This window comes from Thalassophryne amazonica, chromosome 19 (assembly GCF_902500255.1).
Source record: "Thalassophryne amazonica chromosome 19, fThaAma1.1, whole genome shotgun sequence".
Classification (NCBI taxonomy): domain Eukaryota; kingdom Metazoa; phylum Chordata; class Actinopteri; order Batrachoidiformes; family Batrachoididae; genus Thalassophryne; species Thalassophryne amazonica.
The window spans coordinates 54589621-54610317 of record NC_047121.1 but is presented as its reverse complement, the minus strand read 5'-3'; the positions used below and the strand labels follow the sequence as shown (position 1 = coordinate 54610317).

General features: G+C 38.9%; 2 protein-coding genes across 2 annotated transcripts in view; both read right to left on the bottom strand.

Moving 5' to 3' along the window:
* The window catches only part of LOC117531690 (connector enhancer of kinase suppressor of ras 3-like), a 109051-nt gene extending 94565 nt beyond the window's left edge, over positions 1-14486 (bottom strand). The window contains exon 1 of the mRNA XM_034194796.1: positions 14271-14486. Coding sequence (XP_034050687.1) covers positions 14271-14460 — 190 coding nt within the window. The 5' untranslated portion in view covers positions 14461-14486. The remainder of the gene's footprint in view (positions 1-14270) is intronic.
* A 3269-nt stretch (positions 14487-17755) lies between these two features.
* The window catches only part of LOC117531928 (glutaminyl-peptide cyclotransferase), a 16055-nt gene continuing 13113 nt past the window's right edge, over positions 17756-20697 (bottom strand). Inside the window, exons 4-5 of the mRNA XM_034195117.1 lie at positions 20588-20694; positions 17756-20510 (exon numbers count right to left, since the gene is read on the bottom strand). Coding sequence (XP_034051008.1) covers positions 20320-20510; positions 20588-20694 — 298 coding nt within the window. The 3' untranslated portion in view covers positions 17756-20319. The remainder of the gene's footprint in view (positions 20511-20587; positions 20695-20697) is intronic.

Here is a 20697-nt window from a genome sequence, read left to right as displayed (position 1 = left end):
GCCAAACCCTGTTACCCCCCCCCCCAGCACACCGAAAGACCCCAGATCACTTCCAGAGCCTATCGTTAGCCCAAATTTTGGCGAACGGCACAAAACTACTAAGCTGGGGAAGGAAACAGGAAAAACTAACCCGGTCCCATCCCCGAAGCGCAGCGGAAAACCGGAAAGACGTCCGGTGCCCCAACCCGACCATACTACCAGCCTATCGGGAGGGGTGGAACTACCAAAATGGTGAACGGCAACAGATCGGCCCACCACTCCGACTGAGGTATGTTCCCGCTGCACCACACCCCGGTAACACCAATGACGAACGGTCAAAGGCCCACCGGGGCTGGAGAGGAACCGGGCCCTAACCAAACCCAAAAAAACGCCCCTGACAACCCCCCCCTAGGTGCAGAGGTTTTCTGAGAAACGCTCAGCGTAACCAACCTGCACCACCCCACAACCCAAAAGACAAACGGTCTTAGAGCATGTGAGGCTGGGGTTAGGGAAACAGGGAAATTAAAACAAAACAAAACGACCCAATCCTCAAACAAAAATTACCTAACTTCAAATAATGATTACCTGAGTCCAGCCGAGCTCCAAACCGCCAGTCGTTCACTCCACCAGAACCGCCTCTAAATCCCCAAACAATTTATAACCCCTTACATGAAAACAAATAACAGCCCAAATAACTAAACAACCAAAGATCTGCCCCCTTTTTTTTTTTTTTTTTGTGTCCATTATTATGCCTGTCTAAGAACACCTGGAGATACGTCATTGTTCTCTTTCTTGATGCTTATGTGACCGGGGCAATATGGCGGCTTCAGCCCGTCCGAGCTGCATGGGCTCATCCGCAAGAGGAGCCAGAGGTCCCGTCGGAGGAGTCTCAGTGGGGCGAAGAAGAGGCAGCCCTGATCTGTGTCGCCCCGAGACGAAAAGACCCGCTCTGATGTCCGCCCTCTCTCGCGTCCACGCTCCTTTATCCGATCATCTAGACGAACAGCCAAAGATATCAGCTCATCTAAATCTTTTGGTTCGTCACGGACTGCTAGCTCGTCTTTTAATGAATCGTTCAAACCATCCACAAACACTCCTCTCAAAGATGCGGCATTCCAACCGGACTGAGCAGAAAAAATTCGGAAATCCACGGAATAATCCGCCGCACTCCGCCTCCCTTTGGGTGACGGAGTTATCTGCACCGGTATCGATAGTGCCGCAGCTGGAGCAGCAGGAAGCAGAACGGCTTGCGCTGCAAGCTCCGTAATGCGAGCATCTGTTTGTTTAATTTGATTTGCGAGAGGCCGTAATTGCTCCCATATCTTCTCCAAGTATTCTTGAACTCTTTCAGCAAAAGGAACCGCTTCTGCCGCTGGGTCCATTCTGGAATGGCCGGGAACTACTGTTATGTGCAGACGCGAGTTGAGGAGCGGACCAGCATCTGACTGAACCCAGCGCTAAAATAACCAGAAAGCGGTTCCAAAAACAAAACAAGTTTATTTCCCGTCTGTGCAATAATTGTGTACAACATAAATGTGTGGTTTGTCTGACGAGGTGAAGGACGGCACGCTATCCAGCGCGCAAATGGATCGAAGCCCGACGCTTCTGGACCCAGACTCACCGCCGAACACCCCCCAGGTGGATATGGCAAACTGACTCTGTGAAGGATGGAAAAGGTGAGGTAAGTCAACAGCTACAACAAATATCCTTCAAAGGCACACACTATCAGCAACACATTCAGGTCTGAATTTAAGCTTTATGTAAATGAGCAGCTTCTCACAACAGGTGGAGGATCATCATTCCGTACGCCACGGCAGTGAGAAGCGAGCTGCACAATTCTCATCAATGTTCAAATATACTGCGTAACAAAATACCAAATTACTGTTAACACTTATTCAGACAATCATCACCTCTGATGTTTGCTGACAGCATGTGTCCCTCACCCGTCCTCCTTCACAGGCATGATGTGTCAAACCTAGGCGTGGTCCTCAGCGTCTCACAAACGAACGTCACAAGGTCGAGTTCCCAGCAATTCTGCTTGAACCACTCATGGCTTAAATGCAGAACGCCATCTCATTATCTGCTTCAGCTGAAAGTCTTTAAGTTTACATGTGAGCATCATCCACAGGTGCAGCTAATAATGCTGATGAGGGTGAAGGACTCTTCTGCCAGCACCTTCTCCACAGACAAAAAAACAGTTTGCATACCACCTGGAGAGCAAAGAAAAGAAAACAACACCAAAATGTCCAGCCAAACCCCCCAACACACAACATTTTTAATGATATGAGATAGAAACTTACTTTTTTTTTTTTTTGCTGAAAAGTTAACTCCGCGGACTTTGAGCCAGCCATCGGGCATCTTTGTACTCCTCATAGAAGCTGTGTGATGACGTGCGCAATGTGAGTGTCCAATCGGAATTGGTTCATCGTCACATGGTTTTCCAAAATCCAATCGCAGGGCAGATTTACCTCATGTGAAAAGCCAAAGATCGTTTTCAGGAGTGATATGTTACTAGTTGGCCCGTTTGAATAACTCCAATGAGTACATACTATTAGTACATACTCAGTGTGCCTTGCACCATTACGCACAGCAATCAGTGAAAGCAGGAGCACATGGAGAGCCTCTGATGACAAACAAAGAGTGTGTAACTATCAGGATTGCTCCACTAGTTTGCATGTGAATGTTACTGGATAACTCTGTTGCTTTCTCGGCGTAAAGCACTATTTACCATATCAAAATAACAAAACACATAGACCATTTTGTATATATTGTTCAAAATGTGCATTTGTGTTTATCGTTAGAACCTTTTTGTTGTACAGTCTTTCACACAAGACCTCAAATTACCTTTATAAAGTGTCAAAACAGTTGTTTATTATAGTTTGCTGTGTGCTTTGAATAAATGTGTGTGGAAAATTATTTTTCGCTTTATTTTTTCCTTGCTTATTTTGATTGTAAACCTTTATTACACTTATAAAACACAACAAAAACATATATATTCAGAAAGCACAGGCTGTCCTGAAAAAAAGAGACCTCAAACTTGATTGTGGGATGCAGGGAGAGCTGTTAACAGCAATAATAAAACATTTATGCCAGGCGACTGAACTGTCCAAAAAATCCCCTCGGACTCCAGAGGGTTAAAGCCAACAAGGTGGTGATCATCAGTCATTTGAAAGTGTGAGTATAAACTGACTGTGGGACCTGCTCGACAAGAACTGAGTCACTGTGGGAAAATATGGACGAGTCTGGACATGTTCTGGACAAACTCTGATCACACACACTGGAAAAAAAAAGTGCAGGCAAAACACAGAAGTGAGTGATGATTCAAAATGACATTTAACTGCAAACTGAGGTCGGTATGAAAGATTGTTCTGTGCATTTTAAATGTGTTAAAAGCAACTGGTGGCCCCACATGTGATAGAGTGCACGTGGGATCCTTTCTGGCTGCAGAGTTGCAGAGCTCCTGGTTTGGTTTGGTTTGGTCAGAGGAAAAAAGCAGCAGTTGCCTGCATTCCTCTCGTGTTCTGCGGTTATTCGAGCATAACTGCATTAGCGGCGCTTTGACAGCAAGACCAACAACGCCACATACCCGATTTCTTTTCTCTGCACCAGCCTGAGTCATCACTTCAACCGGTGCAACCTGCAATTTAAGGATTTATCACATTGAAAAACACTTCGATCATACGTCACACAAATACATAAACAAAGTCGTGTGGGCAGACGAGAGAATGCAAAATCCTGACGCGACAGCGTGTGACCTGTACGTGCACCCGCACATCCACCAATGCCGTGAGAAACACGCTCAACAAGAACCCAATCAGGCAAGAAATATTTTTTAATGACACTAATGAAAAATAATGCTGTTGAAATCATTAAACTAACACCAAATATCTATTGTTTTGGATCTCAATAAAAAATTCCGCTCAGATCAAAACAGCAGCGCTGAGACTATGATGATGATCAAACCTACGTTCATTTTCTGTCTGCCGAGCTCCTCATGTGAGTTAAAACAAATACGTTTCTTGTCGATGTAACTGGCTGTAAAGTCATTTTCACAGGAAGACATAACTCAGCAGTCAGGAAAATAGAGTTAAAAAGTGTGATTCTGTTGTGTGAACCAGCAGATGTTTGCGCTGCAGGCTTCTATAAGGCTGCACAAGTGTTACTTAAACAGTCTCAGATTTGTTAAATGTAAAATTGTGAAAATCTTTGATTCAGGATATTTTTCCATCTAAAAGCATAAAAAATAATATTAAAGAAATGCAACAACAAAACAAGTCCAAAGATTGTTCATATTTCATACCCAAAAACCAAAGATACTCAGCAAAAACCTCTTTCTTAATAATGATAATAAAAATAAGTAAAACTACAAAATTAAAATTTTAAGATGAGCTACTAAATGCTAATTTATAATGGACTGAACTGTAATTAATCTCACATAAAATGCTTTAAAAGTGACACTACATCAACGAGGTAGAACTGTAAAACCAGGCTGTATCAATACACAGAATAAATTGCACTGAACTTGTTTCAACACTGTGTTTAGAATGGTTTTAAATCAGGTCCATTAACATAAAAACAATTTTTAGATGTTTAACATATTTCAAAAGAGTCTAAATCATTGGAAAAGAACTGTAAAATTAAATAATTTCTCTAAGCAAAATAAGCTTGAGTTCAAAACATTTTACCACAGGTTTAAAGACTTAAACCAGTTTAAATAAACTCAACAATTCAAAACTGTTTAAACTGGTGCATCATTGGAGTAGAACTAGAAAGCTGACTGTTAGTCAAGAGGAGCTTCTCGACCTGGATTTAACACAAATTCTGCATTTTTTTCTTGATCAATTACTTTAAATAGTCAATCAGTTATCACCAATACTAATCATCTTTTGTCAATAAACTAAATGGTACAACAACAGATTAACAACTAATGATTTCCAGAGGATTTCACATGTTGGAGCTCTGGTGGCTGAAACACTGTGTGAGAAAAAGACAGCAACAAGACGATCCCTTTCAGCTCCGTCTTTCCAGAGAGGATCGTCTTACCACGTTTCCCCTCTGTGAACTCCAAAGGCCAGTCACACCGGGAACTGCCCATCCACGGAAGCTCAAATCATTTAGAAAAGAACAAAGCTGGCTGCTTAACTTCATGAGATGTCAAACAAATATTGACTTTAAATTGAAGAACCTATTTTGTCTCGTGTGTCTGTGGAACTGTCAGCGGACGGAAGTCAAGTTCCCCTGAGCTGAGTTAAAGCTTGGTGGATTTTAACACCCGTCCTCCTCGTGCATTTATCCACAGCCTCCACTAAAATGAATGAATGATGCCTGTGGAGGATCTCCAAACGTAGATCAACGCCACTTCAATGAAGCCTTCACTAAAACAGAAGCAGCAGATGCCTTAATAAGGGTGAGCACCAACACCGCGTCTGTGCACGCTCCAGTTTAGGAAGTCTGTTCCAGCCAGAGAAAGATCAGAGACCAGAGCGGCCAAAACTCCTCTATCAGCTCTACAAATGCAACAAATAATAATAACAATGCTGAAGATTTAGATGTACGATGGGTCTGAGAGAAATTTTAATCGCGTTTATCAGCAGTTCAATAAGTTTTCCCTGATTTTGATCACTGGATTTACTTAAAAATTAAATAAAGTTGATTACTGATTCTTTGCAGATTACAGGTTTGACAATAAAACAAGTAGAGCACCGTGCTCGCAGAGCGCAAACCTCCGCCAACTACACAAATTTTTACCTTGGAAAAAAATTTCAAGGTCAAAGTCCCGTAAGAAGTGTCTTTTCATCAGCTAAAATATAAAACAAAATATAGATTAAAAGGGCTTTTCAATATTAAAAAGAATCAAATTTCCACTAAATCCGCAACAGGGATCAGATGTGGATCAAACTTAGTCTAGTCACTGAGTGCACCAGTTTGCACCTCATTGTGAAGAATGAGGGTGATTGAGGCACTTTTCATTGAGATATAATGCAAAATGAATATCAAGTGGGCTTTTCAATGTTACATTCAAACGTCCACAAAATCCACAATCTGGATCAGATCCTGATCAAACTTTGTCAGGTGATAGTGAGTGTCAGTCTGCACTTTCAAATATCAGTTCAGTTCAGTTTATTTGCCATTTGCAGTAAACTACATTGGAAAAAAAAACGTTGCAAGAGCTTAGTGTGCAAAAACATACATTTTAAAAACATGGACACAAAGACATAATAAATAATAAATGAATAAATAGATAACACTTGCCACAATAAAAGCAATAAGAGCAATAAGAGATAATAAAAATAGTAAAGTGCTTGTCAGTCAGTGTGCACAGTTCAAAGCCATCACAGCTTGTGGAAAGAAGCTGTTTACATGGCGAGATGTGGTGCATTTAATAGAACGATAGCGTCTCCCAGAAGGACGAAGCTCAAATATATTCTTAGCAGGATGGCTGGGGTCATTAATGATCAGTAATGCCCGCGAAAGAAGCCTGCCTTTAAAAATGTCCTCCAGGGCTGGCAGCTCACAGCCTATTACCCTGCGAGCAGAACGCACCACTCTGTTTAAAGCTTTTTTTTCTTTACATGTAAGATTTCCAAACCATACAGAGATACAGTTTATAAGGAGACTTTCAACAGCACAGTGATAAAAATTTAAAAGAATGTGCTTATTTAGAGTAAACTCCTTAAGTTTACGTTTATGAGCGTGATTGTGGCACGTTTGATTAAGATATAATGTAAAATATACATTAAACGGGGTTTTCAATGTTAAACTTAAACAGCCACAAAACCTGTAATCTGGATCAGATCCGGATCAGACCCAGATCTGAGACGTGTGTGCTAAAAACCCAGTAAGGTGTCTTGTAAATCACTTCAGATGTGATATCTGGTTACAAAAACAGTGTTTTGAGATTTAGAAGTGTTTGCTTCTCGCTAACTGTTATAAAATATATGAGAAACGTTACATTTTTACAGAAATCAGCTCCTTCGGAGTGTTTCCTGCCATCATGGATTTTGTTCACGTGAACAACCAGTTGACGTCATGCTGCCTTTTTATGCCGATTGGCAGTCACCGTATTGCATCGCTCAATATTTGCATAAAGTAGATTTCTGGTGTATTTTGGCCCTGTCTAGCTGGCGGCTGAGCAATCGTTGTCTCTTGCTGCTGCAAAACTCTTACTCTGACTGAAAATGAATGGCAAGTCATCACTTTGCCTCTGTCACTCGTAGCTAATGTGACCGTAGCTCACCTATTTAGCGCCAGATCTGTTCCGCTTTGTGCGCAACTGTCATACCGCAAACTCTCAAACTGACATTACTGTCGTGTGGCTATTACCAGTGCGCACTGATGATGTCACAGGCAAGATGTGGAAATGACGAGAAAAACATTGTGAAAACATTTTTTTCTTTGTGCGATGTGTTCGGGTCAGGAAATAAATTTACGGCGGGCGTTTAACCAACTTTCATTAAGAGGGGGTGGGCAGACGATCAGGGGCAGGGGGGGATGCAGAGATACGGTATTTCAGGGCTGATACTGATTATGGTATATTAATCGTTGACTAATCAACTACTAAATTAATCAACAACTATTTTGATCATCATCCAAATTCTTTGATTTCATGTATTTTCTGCTTGATTTTATGAGCTCCTTCATTGCCATCAGGCAGTAAAATGATTATTTTTGGGCTGTGGACATTCAAAAGCATCACCTTTGTCTCTGGACAATACTGGCTGATATTTTCATCATTTCTAAACATAACATAGCCATAACAACAAATCTACCAATTGAAAAAAAAATAAATCACTTAATTGATTATGAAAATAACCGACACTTGCAGCCCTGTTCCAGTATTTTCCAGACTATAAGTTGCATCTGAAGATGCTGAACAATGAACTTATGCAACTTTACAGACGGCCGCTCATCTAAGACTTCTGCTTAATTTTGGTTATCACTCACACGTGATGCAAAGACCTGCAGTTTCTTGATTGGGTCACTCTCCAAAAACCACACAATCAATCATGTATCTTTGTGCCAGATTGTCTCTTCACCACATTAATATGAGGAGTGAGTTGTGAAACCATGGTGGTTAACCCGCCTCATTTAGGCTTTAAAACTAACTACAAACAAGATTTTCCAGGGTATCTGCTTCATCCTGAAAGGTTTATGGTAGAGATGAACCACGGTGAACCGCGCCTTTACATATGTCCTCTTGCTCAAAATAAACTAACACACTCGTGCCAAACTCAACTCAGCATTCAGGGCTTTGAAACGTGATTAGCCAGTATTTATGGATGGAAAAAGCTGGAAGAGATCCAGCATTTGCTAAGGTGCATGGTTAATGATTGGGATAAAAGCCGGTTATTCCAACAGGAGGTGGACAGGTTTAGGATGCAGAAAGTTAAAAAAAAAACAAAACAAAACAGAGATGCTCTTCAGCTGAGTCGGAGTTAAACATTCCCAGAAGCTTGCCGGCTTCCCTCAGCTGCAGCGTTACCCTTGTGGATCCGAGGCTATATTTGGAAAATCACTAATAGCATAAATGTGTGACACTGTGACTGAAGGGATGGGGGTTTGTGCGCACACTGTTTATAATCCAACTTCACATTAAAGTCATTTCAAGAGTCACAACCAAAACAAAGAGTGGCTGGTGTGGTTCTTCTGGTTTTGCAAAGTCCTTAGAAAAGTACCTAATCTCTTTGGAGGACAGAGTCCCACACAAGACATACTGCATACCAATGACACAACACCACAGGTCCAGCCAGACCATCTGAGGTTACGGTGAAGGAAATACCCCTCAGGGCATCTCCAGCCTCCAAACAAACAGAAAAAACCCAACCGTATTCAAACTGAATGAACTCAGTCGCCTCTCAGTGGTTGTAAACATCTGACAACCGCCACTTGATCTCCCCAAACAATACAAGTGATTAACAAGTGGCTGTGACACAAAAAAAGTCCCTGTCCTAATGAGGAAAACAACCAAAGGCAAAGCACGAGCAGCAGTCCAGAGAACGAGCTTTATGGAATTTAATTTTATCTTTCAATGTCTGTTTTTGCTCGCTACTCATGACCCAATGATAGACCAGGATTTCACACCGATTTGACACTGCTTGGCTTTTGAATGAGTTACACAAGTCGCTTTATATATTTTTCATTTGAACACCATCAGTGGTTGCAGCAGACACCAAGAAAGAATAAGAAAAAGGAATAATAATAATAAGGCTTTTTTTAACCACTAACTTCTAGCACTTAAGGTGGCTCACTTCATCAGAAAGCCTTCTCAGCACCCCAAACTACAGCCCGACTGACGTATCATTTGCCCGATAATATCGGCCGATATGAGACATTCACAAACAAATCGTATTGTCTTATTTTTGCTATTTTAGCAACTAATGGAGAAAAATGTGTCAGGTGTTGTAAATGGTGTTGTTACATAGTTTGTCCAGCAGAGAGCAAGAGGACAACTTTATTTTCAATTTTAATAGATTTCGCATGGTTTAGGATGCTGTTGAGCATTGCTGGGATCCTGTCACCCCTTGGTCACAGCTTGAAGAGACAAAGCAACCAGCTGCCATTCATTTTCAATCAGAGTAGACATTTTACAGCAACAAGAAACAATTGGTCACTCGTCTATTTTATGCAAATGCTGAGAAATGCGCCAGTGTGAGTGAAGGCAATGTGACCGTAGCATGACATACGTTGGTTGGTTGTTGGTTACTTTTACGCCTTTAAACTGTAAAACATCAAATCTCAATTGCATGTTTTTGTTATCAGGGTTTGGTAACAAAATGTTAGGAATCATTACCATTTTTTGTATACAAGTGTACTGGCAGATATATAGGAATCATAATTTTTTTTGTTCCCAAATATTGGTATCCACCTCAAAAAATTGCATATCGGTCGAGCTCTACCCAAAAGTCTCACTTTGTAGGTGCAAAAGGGGGGAGTGTGTCTGACAAAATATGAAGTTTTCGACAACCAAGCTAATCTCATGTTCTTGTCTCATCTATGTCAGGTTTGTGTTGAACCTTGTTCCTGCTGTTTCTTCAATGAATGGGCATCTGGCAATAAAACTATGAAAAATGGATCAGAACAATGACAACAACCTTGAGCTCATTGGCCACCATTTGCAGGTAATTTGACTCTTTCTGTTTGAATTATTCCATTCCAACGTGTGGGCCGTACAAAACAAGATGTAGGCCTTTAGAGCCTGGTTTGACAGAGACCATGAGACTACCACCTGGCAAAGCTTGTCCCTTATTTGCAAGAGGTATAATTTACACCCCTATTTCACAGGGTGCCATTCCACTACCATCGCCCATGATCCAAAAATGTGCAAAAATGGGCTGACACAGCTTAATCTGGTTTACCTCCTAAGAGGTTGGCTTATAAAGTGCAGACCTGGCAACCTGCCCAAAAATTAAAGAAAAGGCAATGTGCCCTCGGCCAGAACTGCAACAAACGCTGCTTTGGCCTCAAATTTTTACCACGATGGAGCACAATCAAATAAGTTTCAATCCGTAGTCACTATGAATACTCTGTTTAACAAAGTTTGAACATGACTGAAGTGTTAAGACTACGAATACCCCGAAGTTACAAAGTACTATCAGCGATTTCGAGAATTGGGATGAAATTTTTGAATTTTTTAAGTTGAAAAATTGCATCCTGATTCAAATCTGGTGTCGATGATGGCCATAATTACTACGTATACCAAGTTTGTTCAAGATTGACAAAGTTGGATCAAGAAGTTACTACGATGCTTCAAAATGTGCCCCAATTTCCTATTCTGGATTAAACAAGAAGAAACAGCGTTCTGTAGAATAACCCTGTTACTGGGTAATTCTACAATAATGGAATTACAATCAGAGTAATTTTTAATGGTAAGCTAAAATATAGCAAGATTTTTCTGCCATTGTAATTCTGTTACCATAGAAGTGCCCGATTTTGTTGAATCTCAAAGGTACAACTAAGTAATTACTTTTTGTTATGTTGAAACTTTCATTAGTACAACAACTACTACTACTACTAATAATAATAATAATAATAATAATAATTTATACAACTGAAGTTTTGATGTCAGGTCTTGCATCAATGTCAGTGATGTAATATTTATTTATCTTTGATAAGAACAGTCCAACTTGCTCTTCGAGGTACAGATTATTTCTGCTGCCTGACTTGTCAGATTTGTTATACTTAATCACCAAAATAACGAACAACGCACATCTAAATTTTCCAAACTCATCCACTGTTTAAAAATGCAAAGAATTCCCATTAAAGCTAATATAAATCAAATAAATGCAACAAATCATCTCACTGGAGAAAGTGGAAGAAGAGAATAATTCCCATTTATAAATAATAGCCGAGGTTCGGATTGTTTGGATAAACCGCATTCGTAAGAGTCTGCAGCGATAAAGACACTTGTCGAACTCAAACCATCTTCGAACAGTTTTAAAGAGATTTGCACTTCCGCCATTCATATAAACAGTTAATGCGGAGTAATAACACTGTGGCTGTGTTTAGAAAAGGCGCAGACGGTTTCCACTCATAGCGTTCATACCGCTCGGTGTCCATCACGACGCATCATTACGCTGTGACAGCACTCGGTTCACATAGTGATGACATCACTGCCATAGCAGGTGTTCCACTGAAACCCTCAGACAGAGACTTTTATTTATTATGGACTAATGTTTCTGGAAAAAGGAATGTAAAAATCCAACTCTGAAAAATACATAAATAAAAGTGTTTGTACCGTTTCAAAGACTAACGTTTACTGACGGAGTAGATCTTCAACCGTCCGAGGTTTCTAGTAAAACCAGTTCAACATTTGATGAATCACTTCAACAGATCATCAGTTTGTAGGATGTCTGTTTGGATACAAACCAGTTCATCAGTTTAGTAATTTATCAAATAAAAACAGAAGATCCAGTTTAAAAAATCTGAAGGTTTGAAGAACAATTCTGGGTTTTGGATTGTTGACGAGACAAAACAGGAATCTGGGTTTTTTATTAGCACCAGGTGCTGCCCAGGTGTGATTGTGTAGACATTTGTAATTTTGTTGCCTCTGGCAGTACGATCGCTGGGCATCCAACCCTTTACTGTATCTGACAGTCTGGTCATAAGTATTTGGACACTACAACATCCCACTCTGTTTATTGGGTGACTGGTTTCTTGGCAACCAATGCCTGAATTGACTTTGATTAAAGGAAGTATAAAATGAAATTAAAACCATCAACAGTGTCAAATGGTAAATGGTATACGGACTGTATTTATATTCCATCTGCATCAGATGCTTAAAGTGTTTTACACATCAATGCCTCACATACACCCCAATATAAGGCTGATGCCATGCAAGGTGCCCACTACACACCAGGAGCAACTAGGGGATCAAGGACCTTGCCCAAGAGCCCTTAGTGACTTTCTGGTCAGGCTGGGATTTGAACCTAGGATCCTCTGGTCTCAAGCCCAACACTTATCCACTAGACCATCACCTTCCCAAAGATGGAACTGAGTGAGATTAAAGGCAAACTGAATGCTTCTCACTAAGCTTTCATCTTGGCTGATTAATACTCTTATCTATTTAACATCAGGAGCTAATTTTGGTATTTGGACACTGCAGACAGAAAGAAAGAAGGAAGGAAGGAAGGATGAAAGGACAAAACGAAGGAAGGAAGGAAAGAAGGAAAGTTGAAAGGCTTATTAGGTGATACACACTCAGGTCTATAAGTTTTTGGACACAGCAGATATGCTTAGATCCATAAGAATTTAGACAACGTAGATACACTCAGGTCCTGGGTGTATCCTGGGTGTATCTTATGGACTCAGGTCCATAAGTATTTGGATGCAGTGGTGGATAGATTCAGGTCCATAAGTATTCAGATATTGCAAATATGCTAATATCCATAAGAATTTAGACAAGGTGGATACACCCAGGTCCAGAAGTATTTGGATGCAGTGGATACACTCGAGTCCAAATGCACACATGCACACACACACGCACACAGAAGTTTTAGATAAAAATTGCAAAAAATATTTTACAATCATTCAGTTTATAAACTGTTAAAAAAACAGTAAAGAATGGTCAATACCAGAGAATGGGTTTTTCTTATTATAAACGTAACTGATTACTTGACAAATATTTTTCTGTTGCTCAATTATTCAAATTATCTCAATGTACTTTGATGTTTGGGAAATTAAGATTTAAGTTTTTTATACATTTTCTAAACAAACAGCTAAAGTATGACAATAACTTCTTGATAAAATTCATTATAATTTATGACTTTACGAATATGATGTCACATCTCATGCTTCCTTACCTACACCATAACTGGACAACAACGTTTTTAATTTCTATTTTATTTGAATAGCCGACAACTTCTTATGAAACTAGCTAATGACTGTTTTTCTAATGATGATGTAATCGATTAGTCACACTTGCTTCATTATACGTTAACTATTTAGATTCATTTTTCTAAACAAACAACAATATAAGCAACATGTTAACCCATATAATGAGCTGCAGCTTTGATTTTGTACCTTATAAGTTATAGATTCAAGAATTTGTTAATTAAGTGAAACAATCACAATTAAGTGAGTAAAAAAAAAATGTAATCATCTGTTGTTTTGAACAGCAACTCGTTTTTTAAGTCATACATTTTAAAAAAAACTTCTCAAAACTTTAGTTCTCGACTTTATTTAGTAACATTGTTACCATATTTTGGTTTGAGACTGCTGATTTGACAAAAGACATCTGAAGATACTTTGAAAAACTGTAATAAAAGTTTACTGTCACAACTTTCTTACACTTTTTATATTAAATGGCAATTTACTTTAATTTAATCCTCCAGTCTAATAGCTGTTCACCTACTACAGGCTAACTGGGAGTAAAAAAAAAATGTTTAAATCAGAACCTGCCAAAGCCGATACAGTCCTTCAATAAATGATTAAAATGATAAACAGATGATCAAAATACTAACAATTAACCGACTCTCATTTAGACTGAAGTAAGTCTTAAAACAGGAATCTGTGGACTGAAGTGCTTTATGAGGGAAAAGCTGCTAAACCACTGAGTTTTAGCAAACACTGAATTCCATACATTTGTCACGTCATAAAGAACAACGTCTGAAAACGTACAGAAATCAAACCGTCACATCAAAGTGAGACTGAGGACAAAGTTCTGCCATTGTTAAAGTATGTTGTCATAGTTTCTACGAAACTCCTCTGACAGACCCGAGGACTGAACTGCAGTACTACTACTAGTACCACTACTAGTAGTAGTATAAAAGTAGTTTGTCTTCGTTTAATCTTACCTTTCATCCAGGCCACCACTTGTTTCGGCGTCCATTTCGTTATCGGCTCCATAACTTCTTCCACAGTTTTACCGAGTGAAGAAAAAGGCCAAATTTTTGGCGATGTAGTCTTAAAAATGTTATATGAATTATTATAATAGTAATAAAAAAATAACCTTCGCGTCACATTGTCCGCTCTGTTTGTGTTCATTCGTTGAACTCCGCACGTCTGATGACCGCAGACTGGATGCGAACGCCTCATAGCTCCGCCCACCGCCCGGTCTGGATCCGTGATGCCTTCAAAGACTGCCGGTAAAGACGGAATATTGTGATTTTTGAACAAATATTTTTGGAAGCCCATTTTCTTAGCGCGCGCGCGCACACACACACACACACACACACACACACACACACACAAACACACATATAAACATACATACACATGAAATTATAATTGTGGAATGTTGTGTAAAAAATACACAGAAAATGCAAAGAGGACTTTATAAATCATAATTATGAGATTTAAAAGTCAATTTCAATCTCATAATTTGGATTTTTACTCTATAATCTATGATCACAACGTATGTAAAAGTAAAAGTCATATTTTGTCCAAAATGACAATTATGGAGTGATGTAAAAGACAGAAAATCCAAACAGGACGTTTTAATCTCATCGTTAAAACATATATAATATATAATTTTTGATTTAGTATTTAGAATTAATTTTCAGTTAAAATTTTTAAAGTTTTGACTTTAATCTCATAGTTAGCATTTAAATGTCAAGATCTTGACTAATAATTATGACTTAGAAGTCAAAAGTTTTAACTTTTTTTAATCTCTTAAATAGGATTTAGAGATTTCTCCTATGATTTAGAAAGTCAAACCTCTGAAATAAACAACACAATGCTGTAATCGCTTGTCATGAATGCACAAACTGCATTTAACAATTAGTATATTTTAATCAGTGAAAATATAATGCAATAAATTGTGTCTCCAATAGAAAGTATTTAAAAACAGAGAGGTTTATTAGAGGAAATTTCTAAAGTAAAAATGTGTGACAACAATCCTGGTCTCCCCTACTCTTCATAGATACAAAAAAAGTCAGTAGATTTTCATGCATGTGTTCTTGTGCTTCTATAAATATTTAAATGATCTATTTTTGAGAACAAATTCATTCATTTTCTGAAACCGCTCATTGTCTCTTTTAAATCGAGCAATTTACACAGTGCACCCGAATGCAGCGTCCGACGTAGCACCGCCTTTATGTGAAAAAGGGCGGAGACGCAACAAACTTGTTTGCTGCTGAACAAAAGCTTACAGGCAGTTATCAGCATATCTACACTTTTCCAAGAGTTTTTATAAAAATCACTACACGGCTTTGATCAGTACATTTAAATATTTAGTTTTCCTCTTTTCTGACAGATTAGAGTCTCACATATGATTCATTGTTGCTTTTCCAACTCGCAAAACCAGTCATATTTTGTAATATTTTAATGGAATTAAAAAGTCTGTTTGTTGTGACATTACAAAATCTTTACGACGCAGAAACACAATAAATAAATTAATAAATAAGACAAATGTATTGATTTTACTTTCCAATGAACGTGACTCAGCAGTGCCCTCTGTTGGCCAGCTGCTTCTTTTGCAAGAGACATTCACTCACGTGATGCGCGTTAAAAAATCTTTCACGAATGAACACTTTGATCTGTAAATATTTAGACATTTATATAAGATTTTGTTGTTTCGTTGGCATAAAAGTATGGAGGAATAAAGGGGCCAGAATTAAATAATTAAATACGTCATTAAATACTTACTTAAATCTATCATTAATTACTTAAATGTCCCATTAATTATTTAAAATTGGGATTAAATACATAAATCATTATTTCACTATTTAATTATTTCATGGTCAAATATATATATATATATATATATATATATATATATATATATATATATATATATATATATATATATATATATATATATATAATTATTTCACTATTTAATTCATTATTTCATGATCCTTGTGTAGCAGTGCATCATGAATTAAGTAATTCTTTAATGACGTTTTTAATTTGTTTAATTTTGGCACTTTTATTCCTACATATAAAACAGCATACTGGATTTGAAAAGAAAGCGAATTGTAAACTTGCAAACTTTCAGATTTAATTTGATGATATTTTCGTCCAGTTCAGATGAAAAAAAAAATGAATTTGAATTAATTTAGATTTTTTATTTTTTATTTAAAAACGAAAACTAAACTAAACTAAAAATGAAATAACTGTTACTTTAAGTGCACGTTTTAAATGAGGCGCTTGTGGGCAAGCCTGTTTTTTTTTTTCTATAAAATGGCATAAAATAAGATTCAGTGGTTAAGTCCAGTTACAAAGTAGCTTTTGCAGAATATATGCAAATCCTTTTCCCTCTCCAGGACCAAGTGAGCTCAAGCACAACATTTTGTGAAGCCACAATCTCAAAATAAAGCCAACTACAGCACAAGATAACCCCCAGGCTAAAATGCTGCTTTGTAGTTTCTTTATGACATCACCACTGGGAAAGTTTTAAATTTGAAAGTCCTTCTTTCACTTTGACAATAGACACACAAAAGAAGACTGATGGGTCAGTGGTCCATTCAGCTTTTGATTAGCAATGGCCACAGGCACAACACTTTGCCACGTGTAATATTTGTGTCAAATCATTGTTTCGTTTCAAGTTTAACAAAATACCTCAAAAACAATAAATGTCATCATGTCAGCATAAAATCTGGATAAATTGAATAACACTGGGTTCACTTTGATGAACCCACTGCTGTGTGTATCAAAGTATATACTTGATATATGTTTATGGATATTGTACAGGTGACAGTCAGATTTGCTGAAGATTAAATCTGGCTACGTTCACATTACATGCTGAAATGGACCTGAACCAGATTTTTATGTTATTTTATTTTTTCATGGATACAAACTCAGATCTTATAGATTTTATGGTTAGTCTAAAGATGCCATATTACATTTTTTAAAATCTGATTAGGTCCTTTATGTAATTTGTATGTGAACTCTGGTTTCGGGAGTGTGTAAAAACAGTCATATCTGGATGTCAGGTTTTAGCTGGTGGTCAAGTGTCTGCTGTTGTTTCAAGGAAATAAACAACTGACATCATGGAAAGTGAAATTGTGTTTATTACATTTAATTTCTACGAAAAGCAAAGTGTCACTCTGGTTTCAGCCGGAACTAACGTGATGCAAAATAATTTACTGTAATAATACACTAAAAATGTGCATCGTGTCACTTCACCTGACCTGTGTAAATACTCATGTGCACATACAGCATGTTGACGTTTGCTTTCACACAGTCACATTTTATGCTTTTTTTTTTTTTTTTTACTGCGGTTAATATAAATCCAATAATGACATTTACAGCTAAAAAGACTTTGTTGACACTGAAGTGTCACACAAAATCAATGAATGAAATTAATTCATTTAAAAATTGCCAGAAGAAGAGACTGATTTATCTGCCTGTAGCTTTAAATGTTGAGGAGCTGCTTTTGGCCACGCCCCCTCTCTCCATAGCGAGGGCAGCTCCTCTTTATGTTTCTTTCTCACAGACCACGTGGGCATGTCACACACAACAAGTACGACTTCAAATATGGATTCCTGTGACATATGTCACAGAAGCCTACAATGAGTCGATTCCTAAGCTAAATCTTGCTAAAACAGAATTGATGGATTTTGAGGATTTTCATCATGGAATGTGAATCATTTTTGCCTTTGAAAGGTAAATTTTAAAAAGGTGTTTCAGCACAGTATGACCCCTTTAAGCACCAAGTGATCCCACCTGGTGCAGAGAAGTCACACCTTTAATGAGACCTGTTGGAGAGGTGGAGCCAAAGAAGAACCCATTCAGTATAGGTGTGAAACTGGGTAAGAGGTCCAGATCAAAGGTCAGCAATCAGGATCAAAGGACAGAGATCTGGATAAGAGCTCAGTATTTAGGTTAGAATTTCAGCAATCAGGAACAAAGGTCAGCAATCAAGTTCAAAATTCAGTTGGTGAGATGAAAAATAAGAATTCAGTTTCTGAGGTCAGCAACCAGGATCAAAGTTTAGCCATAAACATTAGTGACCAGGATCAAAGATTAGTATTCAAGCTGAAATTTCCATGATTGAGATCAAAGACCAGGGCTCGGGATCAAAGCTTCACATTCACATTTAAAGATCAGCAATCAGGATCAAAGGTCAGAAACGTGAGTGCATTTGAGGGATTGGGATCAAAGATAAGTTTTCGAGTTCAAATTTCAGTGTCTGAGCACAAAGATAGGGACTCAGGATCACTTTACATTTACTTTTAAAAATCACATTCAGGATCAAAAACTCAGAAACATGATTAAATTTTAGTGATCACGATCAGAGGTTACTGATCAGGATCAAAGCTCAGTATTCAGATCCAAATTTCAGTGATTGAGATAAAAAAATCATGGCTCAGGATCAAAGCTTTGCATTTACATTTAAAGATCCAGAATAAGGATAAAAGGTCAGAAACATTATCAAATTTTAGTGATCAGGATCAAAGATCAGTAATCAGGTTTTAATTTTATTGGCCAAGATCAAAGATTAGGATCAAAGCTCAGCATTCATGATCCAAGGTCAGAAATATGACCAAGAGTGAATAATTAGGATAAAAATCACAAACAATGTTGTGTGTTTTGACAAAAGTCACAACATCAACCTCAAGATGGGCTCTGCCTCTGTGGCCCCAAACAAAGTCGCCAAAAACCTTGGCGTCATGATCGATGACCATCTGGCATTCTCCAACCATATTGCATCAGTCGCCCGGGCCTGTCAATTTGTGCTGTACAACATACAGAAAATCAGACCCTACCTGAGCCAACACGCAGCACAACTACTGGTTCAGGCCATGGTTATCTCCCGCCTGGATTATTGCAACTCCCTCCTGGCAGGTCTACCTGGTTGTGCAATAAAACCACTCCAGATGGTCCAGAACGCGGCGGCGTGTTTGGTATTCGCTCAACCCAAAAGGGCCCATGTTACTCCTCTATTTATCGAGTTGCACTGGCTACCGGTGGCTGCCCGGATCAAGCACAGGGCCCTAACCCTTGCCTACAAAACCACCTCAGGAACGGCCCCAGCTTATCTGAAGGACATTCTAAGGTCGTATGTTCCTGCCAGAGAACTGCGCTCCTCCAATACAAACCGCCTAGCCGTGCCACCTGCTCGCTCTAAGCGATCCCAGTCAAAACTGTTCTCTGTCACTGTCCCTCAGTGGTGGAACAAACTTCCAGAAGCAACAAGACTAGGCTCATCTCTCTCAGTCTTCAAGAAGCAAGTAAAGACTCTCCTCTTTTGTGACTATTTACTGCACTGATGACTGAGCTAGCCCAGACCCGGGGTAGACTCTAAGGCATGTTGTGCGTTGGGTTTGTGGGAGTGTGTGTATGTGTGTCTACTCTACTTTTCCCTATGTTAATGTACTTAAATTAAAAAAAAAAACTAACCCCACTTGGTATTTGCACCTATTGTTCTGTATATTTCCTGTGCTCTTTGTATCTGCAAGTGTTATATGCTATGATTATGTTCTCGATTGTAAGTCGCTTTGGATAAAAGCGTCTGCCAAATGTAATGTAATGTAATGTAAAATCAGGATCAAGTGACCAGGATCAATCCATTGTTGCGCTTGATCCAGGTCTGAAGAACAAGAATATATTTTCGGAGAGGGTTGGTCCAGTAGGGCGGACTAAGAATTGGAATTTGGTTAAATAAAAGAGGGCGGGGCCACTGAATGCGGTTCTAGTTAAACATGTGAATGCTGTTAGAACATATTCAGCAGTGAAACACTTCGACCTCCACACCAATGACGTCAGGAATTTGAGGGAAACCAGGAGTGACACTGACCTCTGACCTTTCCTTTTCCTTATTTTTTTTTACTTTGTACAGTTGAATCATGTGACACATCAAACTACACATTTTAAAGAATCAGCACTGAACTGAATCACTGCTGGACTGAATCTCATAAAGCAAAACTCTGAAGCAGATGAAGCTCGTGTTGAGGGTTTTTACAGAGTGTTCTGTGTTGGTGGTGGAGGAGGTGGTGCAGCGGGTCTGACGTTCAGGTACTCCAGGACAAACACCTGCAGGATCCTGTTGAGGTTCTGAATGGTGGAGCGATCCAGGTGCTGCTCGTCGTCATCAAACGTGTGCCACACAGAGGGGAAGGGGGTGGGGATGAGGTGCAGCGTGTGCACGCCTGACGGACACGCGTCACACGTCAGACTCACATTCTCAGCGGAACAGCAACTTTACGTTTGGACCGAACGTACGTACCTCTGTTCAGGAACGGAACGTGATCGTCCTGAATCGGACTGACGGACAAGTTGGGCCAGAAGTACTGAACATTGTTAGGATGATCGAGGAGCTGGTTCAGGGAGTGGAGA